This window comes from Lampris incognitus, chromosome 1, assembly GCF_029633865.1.
Source record: "Lampris incognitus isolate fLamInc1 chromosome 1, fLamInc1.hap2, whole genome shotgun sequence".
Classification (NCBI taxonomy): Eukaryota; Metazoa; Chordata; class Actinopteri; order Lampriformes; family Lampridae; genus Lampris; species Lampris incognitus.
The window spans coordinates 127,452,155-127,461,870 of NC_079211.1; the positions used below are offsets into that span (position 1 = coordinate 127,452,155).

At 41.1% G+C, this 9,716-nt stretch overlaps 1 protein-coding gene across 1 annotated transcript in view; it reads left to right on the top strand.

The window, feature by feature from the left end:
* The window catches only part of pnpla7b (patatin-like phospholipase domain containing 7b), a 57,924-nt gene extending 49,581 nt beyond the window's left edge, over window positions 1-8,343 (top strand). Inside the window, exons 29-34 of the mRNA XM_056273449.1 lie at window positions 3,819-3,967; window positions 5,400-5,552; window positions 5,636-5,773; window positions 6,175-6,259; window positions 6,839-6,972; window positions 7,169-8,343. Of these exons, the coding sequence (XP_056129424.1) occupies window positions 3,819-3,967; window positions 5,400-5,552; window positions 5,636-5,773; window positions 6,175-6,259; window positions 6,839-6,972; window positions 7,169-7,174 (665 nt within the window). The 3' untranslated portion in view covers window positions 7,175-8,343. The remainder of the gene's footprint in view (window positions 1-3,818; window positions 3,968-5,399; window positions 5,553-5,635; window positions 5,774-6,174; window positions 6,260-6,838; window positions 6,973-7,168) is intronic.
* Window positions 8,344-9,716: the final 1,373 nt, after the last annotated feature.

The window sequence follows — 9,716 nt, forward strand, 5'->3', positions numbered from 1 at the left end:
TTGCGAGGGCATCTCCTGAGCACGGCCCTCTTCAGGTCACCCCACAGATTTTCTATTTGATTCAGGTCTGGGCTTTGGCTGGGCCAATCCATAATGCTGATCTTCTTTTGATGAAGCTATTCCTTTGGTGATTTAGATGTATGCTTTGGGTCGTTGTTGTGCTGAAAGGTGAAATTCCTCTTAATCTTCAGCTTTCTAGCAGATGCCTGAAGTTTTCGCGACAAAATCCACTGGTATTTGGAGCTGTTAATAATTCTCTCCACCTTGACTAAAGCCCCAGTTCTGGCTGAGAAGAAAAGTAGCCCCAAAGCATGATGCTGCCACCACCATGCTTCACCTTGGGTATGGTGTTTTTTTGGTGATGTGCTGTGTTGTTTTTGTGCCAAACTACTACTACTACCACTACTACTTTTGGCTGCTCCCGTTAGGGGTCGCCACAGCGGATCATCTGTTTCCATTTCTTCCTGTCCTCTACATCTTCCTCTGTCACACCAGCCACCTGCATGTCCTCCCTCACCACATCCATAAACCTCCTCTTTGGTCTTCCTCTTTTCCTCTTCCCTGGCAGCTCCATATTCAGCATCCTTCTCCCAATATACCCAGCATCTCTCCTCCACACATGTCCAAACCATCTCAATCTTGTCTGTCTTGCTTTGTCTCCAAACCATCCAACCTGAGCTGTCCCTCTAATATAATCGTCCCTAATCCTGTCCTTCTTCATCACTCCCAATGAAAATCTTAGCATCTTCAACTCTGCCACCTCCAGCTTTGCCTCCTGTCTTTTCATCAGTGCCACTGTCTCCAAACCATATAACATAACTGGTCTCACAACCACCTGTTAAACCTTCTCTTTAACTCTTGCTAGTACCCTTCTGTCGTAAATCACTCCTGACACTTTTCTCCACCCACTCCACCCTGCCTGCACTCTCTTCTGCACTCCCCGTTACTTGAACAGTTGACCCCAAGTATTTAAACTCATACGCCTTCATCACCTCCACTCCTTGCATTTTCACCGTTCCACTGTCCTCCCTCTCATTCACGCATAGGTATTCCGTCTTGCTCCTACTGACTTTCATTCCTCTTCTCTCCAATGCATACCTCCACCTCTCTAGGCTCTCCTCACCCTGCACCCTATTCTTGCTACAAATCACAATGTCATCTGCAAACATCATAGTCCACGGAGACTCCTGCTTGATCTCATCCGTCAACCTGTCCATCACCGTTGCAAACAAGAAAGGGCTCAGAGCCGATCCTTGATGTAATCTCAACTCCACCTTGAACCCATCTGTCATTCCAGCTGCACACCTCACCATTGTCACACTTCCCTCATGCATATCCTGCACCACTCCTACATACTTCTGTGCCAAACATCCTTTTAAAATTATGGCCCAAAAGTTCAACCTTGTCCTCAGACCATAACTAATTTTTCCACATGATTTTGGGAGACTGGATGTGTCTTTATGCAAAACCTAGCCAGGCTTGGACATTTGTTGTATGTGAAAAGGTTTCTGTCTTGCCACCCTACCCCATATCCCAGACATATGAAAAATACAGGAGATTGTTGTCACATGTATGTTTTTTGACTTTTTTTTTTTTTTACATGGTGATGCTCCTCGCATGGCTCGGGTTCCTGGGCTGTTCTGGTGGCGCCTAGACACTGCTTGGCATCCCCCCTCATCATATTCTTTATATATTTTATAATATAATTCCATTATAATTCTGTTATCCTCTTTCAGTGTTGTATTCTGTAAATTGTGTAAACACAACATCCATTGCACATTGTCCATCTTGGGAGAGAGATCCCTCCTCTGTTGCTCTCCCTGAGGTTTCTTCCTATTTTTTTTCTCCCTGTTAAAGGTTTTTTTTTAGGGAGTTGTTCCTTATCCGATGCGAGGTTCTAAGGACAGGATGTTGTGTTGCTGTAAAGCCCCTTGAGGCAAATTTGTAATTTATGATATTTGGCTATTCAAATAAAATTGATGTGACATGTAGGGAGCAACCAGGACTTGCCAGAAATTCCTACAGCTCCTTAAATGCTGCCATGGACCTCTTGGCAGCCTCCCTAACCAGTTTTCTCCTTGTCCTCTCGTCAATTTCGGAGGGATGTCCTGTTCTTGGTAATGTCACTGTTGTGGCATATTATCTCCACTTGTTGATGATTGTCTTCACTGTGTTCCATGGTGTATCTAATGCCCCTTTACTGATCGATACCTTTCAATAATGAGATCCCTTTCATGCTTTGTAAGCTCTTTGTGGACCATGGCTCTTGCAATTGGATGCAACCAAGAAGAGGTCTGGAAAATCCTACAGGAACAGCTGAACTGGGTAAATTGGTCACTTTAATTGATGGGAGGTGTGTACTAGCTACTATTTAACATGAGTTTGAAAGTGATTGGTTAATTCTGAACACAGCCACATCCCCAAGTATAAAAGGGTGTGTACACTTGTGCAACCAGGTAATTATGTTTGTTTTTTTTTCCTGAAATGTTTCTGGTTGTTTTTCACTTAAATGTGAAAAACAATTTCACAATAAGGGTGGAAAAAGTTCTGACATGATTTACCTTGGCTTCATTTTTTTTTACATCACAAAAACCTGCAATTCTAACAGGCATGTGTAGACATTTTATATCCACTGTATGGTCACAGATCAGCTTGGTATACCAGAACCTTGAAAACCATCCGTTCCTTATTTGGCTGTTATTTGCTTTTGCTTTCTATGTGCCCTTTGAAAGTCTGTCCTTGGGTACATTTGAATACTTGACTACTTAAGCTTTGTGTTCTTGATTTCCCCCAAGGCACAGTTTTAGATGCCATTTAGTTTAATGAATATTTATAGCCTCTTTCTACAGCCTCCTTTTTAATGTGTTTCTTGTCTTATTCATCGGATATATTTTTCAAAGTTGTCCTAGGGTTTACAAGCCCTATGGTACATGTAGGTAACTCAGCCAGTAGATGGCCTCCTTGGCTAAAAAACCAGCGCTACTTTCACTGACTGGATCTTCTACATTTTAGACATATCGATTTCATAGCACACTTTTAGCTGTATATTTAGAGTTTGGGATTCTCTTTATATTAGTTCTCCTTTCTTTTCCTTTAGGCCTTTGTATTCCTTTCAGAGCATAGGCCATTGACGAGTCGCCTTCATTCTGGTCTGTCCTTCGCTTTCCCTACAGCCAGTTTCCATGTTAGCCCCTCTGCCATCATTTCCTGCTCTGTGTCTCCTCCACGTCTCCCTTTCTTTTGCCCTGGGGGTTCCAATTTAGGGCCTGTAATTCTTTATACAAAATAACAGCAAAAAAAGTAAATCAAATCCCTTTTGGATCCATGTTAATAATGGAGGGATTTGGTTTTGGTTACTCAAGCCTATATTTTGTGCTTCAGAAAGTGTGTACTTGAAACTAAAGATGTGTCCGAAATCATTCCCACGTTAACTCATTCACTATTCCACACATATGAAACTCTCAACAGAGTACTTTACTCTATAGGGAGTAATAAATGGAGATTTCAGACACTACTGAATCGCCATTTAGCAGCTTCTTCTCATCCTGTTGAGTGCATGAGCAGAGTGGAGAAGAGGCAAAGCATTAAATTTATTTCTTTTTTTTGTTAAGCATACAGTAGTATACATGCATTGGACTCTCCATCTCTAGTTTCATTGTGTGAACTTTTGAGGGGACTTAGTGATACATTTTACAGTTAGAATTAGACACTCATACAAAAATGGTGGAAGGTGAATATAGTGTACTATATTGCAAATAGAGAGTGATTCCAGCTTAAAAACAACCACTTAATGAGTCTTTGCCTTTTCCTGCCTATAGCTGATGTGGCTCGTTCCATGGGGGCCAAGGTTGTGATCGCAATCGATGTGGGCAGCCAAGATGAAACTAACCTGACAAACTATGGCGACTCCCTTAGCGGCTGGTGGCTGCTATGGAAACGCTTCAACCCGATGGCTAAAAGAGTCAAGGTGATCTTTGACACAGATGTCAAATAAATTTGACATTATGGCCGATATGTAAAACAGAATAACAGTTCCTCCCCATCACACTAACTCTATGGTGAATTGATTAGGAACACCTCATAGAATTGCTGTAATGTGACAGTCGTGTTGGGTATAATTTATCTTCTAATTATTATTTGACAGGGGCTCTAGTGATATTACACAACTATATAAAGTTAAAAGGACTCCATTTACAATGTACATTAAAAACTGAAAGAAGTGGCGGGGAAACTCAGTGATGCTACAGAACTACATGACTCCCTAAGGCACCATGATAATATGTAGCATTTTGTATTGAAAGATTATGAATGTTAATATATTCCTTTCATTTTCAACATTTCCTCCTAAAATGGCTGAAATTTTCTGTCTGGTTAAATCATTGGAGTAGCAGGAAGTACCTCTTACAGTGTGATGTGAGCTTATCAATCATGACAATGTGAAAATGATCGATCCAGCGAGGTGCCGGGAACCCCCCCCCCCCCACAAACATTGAAATGGTGAAAAATAACCCAATAAACCGTGTAATCGAATACACTTTACCTTGAAGGTGACAGCGTCTATGCTGACACTGCCATTGAGTTTTATTATACGTGCCAGACCGACCCCTAAAGAAAGGAGGTTGACTGCTTATTAACATTTTAATTGCCAAATAGTTGGAACTGCTAAAAATCTGCCTTCATCACGTGTCTTGATGATGAAGACACTTTGACAACTCCTTGTTTCATAGTTTTGACACGAGGGCAAGAAAAACAACCCGGCTTAACATCCATCCATCCATTATCCAAACCACTTACCCTGCTTTCAGGGTCGCAGGTATGCCGGAGCCTATCCCAGCAGTCATTGGGTGGCAGGTGGGGAGACACCCCGGACAGGCTGCCAGTCCATCACAGAGCTGACACACACATTCACACCTAGGGACAATTTAGGATGGCCAAAAAAGAGAAAAAACACAGAAGTGACGTAGAAGCTGCAATTAGCGCAGCTCAGTCAGTGCAAGGAAGGGGAAGAGGGAGAGGATAGGGATGCGGACGTCCCAGGATCGGGAAAGAAAACCCATTTCCTTGGTGGAGAAACAGTCCATTGGGCACAAGATTGCAGATACAATCCAGTAAATCAAGGGGTGAAAAATGAGAACGAGGGGGTGAGCCAGGACCTTGACTAACTAGGCGGGGAGATTGTGATCGACACTAGTAAGTCTGTGTGGGTTTCCTCCCACAGTCCAAAGACATGTAGATCAGGTGAATTGGCCGGCTTAACATAAAGAGCAAATATACAGAGTAAGATTTAAAGTTTTCAACTGAAGTTTGTGCATCTCAGTATACATACATAGCTCTATGTTCAGGTGTGACTTTACCTAAATGGTGAGGAGATTTTATCCAAGTTCCCACATTCTCTCCAGGTTCTGAACATGGCAGAGATCCAAACCCGGCTGGCCTACGTCTGCTGCGTCCGGCAGCTGGAGCTGGTCAAAGAAAGCGAGTATTGCGAGTACATTCGGCCACCCATTGACCGCTATGGTACACTGGAATTTGGCAAGTTTGACGAGATTGCTGTGAGTATCCTTTCTGTTTCCCCATGGCTCTTCCATCTACCAAGTTTGACGCTCACCCTAATCCCCTCTTACTGCTGTCTCAGGAGGTGGGATACCAACATGGGAAGACTGTGTTTGATGTGTGGCAGCGCAGCGGGGTGGTGGACAACATGCTAAAGGACAGGCATCAGGAGGAGTTCCACAAGACCAAAAATGACAATGTGAGTCAGAAAAAACAGATGGTAAAGAACATTTTTTTTGCCCTTTTGGGGTGGCCAGAGTGGTTGACTCATAAAATTTAAAATCCCCAAATCCAAAATGTACCCACTAAATTAAGTTGATATAGAGAGGAATGTGGAAGTGCTGGGCGGGCACCCGTTTGTCTGATAAAGACAATCTTAACCAGCTACATCCCACCATTTGACTGCTGGACAGAGCTTTATTTCCCACCTTTTGTTCCTGGTTTGGCTTTTCATGGTCACTTTGGACCCTTTCACATGAATTGATTTACTGTTGTTCATCTGCAGCCTGTAGGTAAAAGCCATGGGGCAGAGAATTGAGGATGTTTGTTGTTGTTCTGATGTTCACATAGATTCATATTAGAGGGAAACTTGTAATGAAATTATCTCTCTATGTCTTTCAGATGGTCACCTGCCCCAACGCCTCCTTTACTGACCTGGCAGAGATTGTGTCGAGAATTGAACCGGTCAAGACTGCACTCGTCAATGGTTTGTGTTTAGTGAAATATGTAAAAAATTTTATATTAATATTGATACCATAGATATATTTATCTATTGATATTAAATGTATTAGTTGAAATATTGCATACCAATATAATTAAAAAAACAAGAGACCTATTCATCTGATATGTAAATTTAGATTTCCAGGCAGCATCATGATCCAGGCACGACTGAGACCTAATTTTACATATTGCCCATGGCAATATGTAAAATTAAAGCTACAATCCTGAAGACGATGCTAACAAATGTCCTGTTTTGGAAAGTTTAACAGCCACCGTGAATCTAAAAGTAATATTTTTGTTGTTAAATTCTCTGGGGAATAAAGCCTAAAAAGAGGTTGTGATTTTATCCAGCAAGGGCTTAAGTTACCTATTATCCCTTAAACCATAATTGTATGATTTTATCATTAATTGTGTGCCCTCAACTTTCCTGCTGTTTGTTTCTTTTCAACTGGAGGAGGTCTTTTTTTTTTCTTCCTCTTTTGGAACAAACATTTTCAGATAGTCATTTCAGTAGACATAACACATATCCACGTAGTGCTGTTGTTTCTCCCGTCACCACTGCCAGCAGAGGACTTTTCAGATGAGTACCAGACTGACTATGATGACGATGCCGTGGAGAGTGCCCTCTCTGACTTTGAGATGTCTAACCCCAAAAGCGAACACACTGAGGGCGAGGAGACAGCAGACACAGCTGAAACAGTATGAACAAAAAAAAAATTCTGCAATTTAATATAATTTTTTTCCAAAAATAGGATCCAGATGTTTTCATTTCTATTGACCTTTCATTTTATTTATCCCCGTTCACTTCAGACGTCAATATTGTATTACCCAAAAGAAAATGAAAGATATCAATTCTTTTCACTTTTTACTGACACCCTATTATTTTTCTTTTCAGGATTAAAAACTTAAGTTCCAGCTTTGACGCAGGCTGAAGAATGCCTCCTACCCATGATGTCCATCAGAAACGTGACTCAGGGACCGAGCTGCTGACAACCCTTCAGCCAGTGAGCCACAACGCCTGTCTTGTCACTCTGCAGTGCAACAGTTTTATTAATTTCAGAGCCATAGACAACATCAGCGTTTTTTGGGATTTTAGCTGGCACAACTACCCATAGATTGAGCACTTCAGAGGTTCAACGTGTTGCTAAGGACTCTTCAGCAGAATATGTGGCTGTTGTGGGAATTGAACTTGTGACCTTTACCAACGTGTGGACGGTGTCTGGTGAAACCACACAGCCACCAAATGGAAGCACCATAATGTGACTTATTCATTTCTATGCCTCAGTGGAAGGCATCGTGAGCACAGCATCCATACATAATGGGTCCATTGTGATTGAAACATCCAGCTAATGTTATTTTTAACAGCCATGCGGCATTCATGTATCATGCTTGTCATTGTTTTCCAAGCCATGCAATTTAATTATATAACTATCGACCTATAGTAAGAATATACATTTGTAATATTTTTATAAAGCCTCATTAGCCTAATTTCTATCAGAATATGAAGAAATTTCTCACCATTCTGAGCAGGGATAACATTTTGAATTTTTGACTTTATGTGAAATCCTATGATGTGGTTTTGGCATTGAATTTTTCTCAACAAAACATAAATTTAACTTTTTTTCTTTTGGCCTTTCTCTATTGACCTTTAGTTGTAGGAACTTGGTGTTAATGTGTAATTTGACCTGTCTTGTTTTCACTGGAGGAACCGTATTAAACGTCCAGAATCGAGCTGATTGAGCTTATTCCTCGATTTGTCTTTCATTCTGTCAGTAAGATCTTTATGCAAGTCAGCAGAATTATTTGCAATAGATGATTTTATGACAGGAGAGCAGATACCAGACACCATAACATATACGTACATGTCAATCAATGCTACTGATCGTTTTGTACCATTTTGCCCTTTTGCATTACTGACAAAAAACAACTGATATTTTCTGTCAAGTTGTACACTGTCTGTTGCTTGTTGTATTGTCATTATATTTAGTTTCAAATAATGATAATTTATGTCTCACTAGAACTACGAAACGATACCATGTCAAGTTGTTGTCACGTATAAAACCAGTAAGTTCTTTCACATACTTATCTCTCTTGTTGTCCACTACATTTTACACAGTAGACATTTTTAAAAGGCTTCAGCATATTTATACTTTGAAAAGGAGAACACATTTCGTAAATAATGATATTCAACCAGTTTTGAATCTTCGTAAAAACTACGATGGAGTTTAGGACTATAGGCTAAGTGGCAAGGCTATAAAAAAAAAAGAGAAAAAAAAGCATGTAGGCTATTTTCGATTTTTTTTTTTGGGGGGGTCATTGTTTCGACAATAGTTGAGATTTCAAAATTAATGTCAATTTGATATTGTGAGAATTAAGTAGGTTTTGAGAAAAAAATAAGTTTGCGCCAAGAAGCTAGCTGAGCCTATTTTTTTTCTCAATTCTGTGTTTCACTGTGTTAAGTAGCCAAAACGGCAAACACACGAGCACAATTTACAATTAACTTGCATATAGGTCAGCTGAAATTTCGAAATTGTCCTCAGGATATTTTGAAATTTCATTAGTGTGTCAGAATTTTGAAACTGTCTAATTTAAAAAAAATATATATATATACGTAGGCTACCTTAAGTCGAACAACACTCTGCTCAAATACTTTGCACCTTAAAGACACGTGGAAGAGGAGCTTTATTTTTGCTTCATTTTGTCGTAACTCTCAAAATATATCAGTATTTAGGATATTTCCAAATCCCGACTTTATTTCTCGAAAGCCAAATCCACTAGCCTGGGAACCAGATGAATCTGCGAGCTCATGTTTTACATTCCCAGATAGCACAATTGCAGTGGCCCGAACTCATCCCACACCCGACACTTTCATTCGGCCCACATACTGCATGGAATGATGGCAGTTGGGCGGTCCACTCCTGTTTGCTAGATCTGTGCCAGAACCAAGCCATAGCAATGCCGCATGTGTTACATGTTTGCCAAATGTGGCCCATATTTGTTTTGTGATATTTAGGCCATATTCACCATTTACCACATGGGCCAGTTCAGGGTCATTTCCAGATTACATGTTGCCGAGAGCACCGCATCTTTGCCAAAAAAAGCCCACATTTGATTCGGCATATTTGGGCCATATTTGCTATTATACATGTGGGCCCAGATCTGGCAAACAGGAGTGGACCGGGGTGTGCTGACTTCCGGCATCGCAGATTGGTACTCGGGACGTGGAATGTCACCTCTCTGGTAGGGAAGGAGCCTGAGCTGGTGCGGGAGGTGGAGCGGTACCAACTAGATATAGTTGGACTCACCTCCACACATAGCATGGGCTTTGGTACAAAACACCTGGAGAGGGACTGGACTTAGGTGACAGGCGCTGGGCGGGTGTGGGGATACAGTATCTGCACACAAAAAAATTTAGAACAATAAGGAATGAATAGGCAAAATTA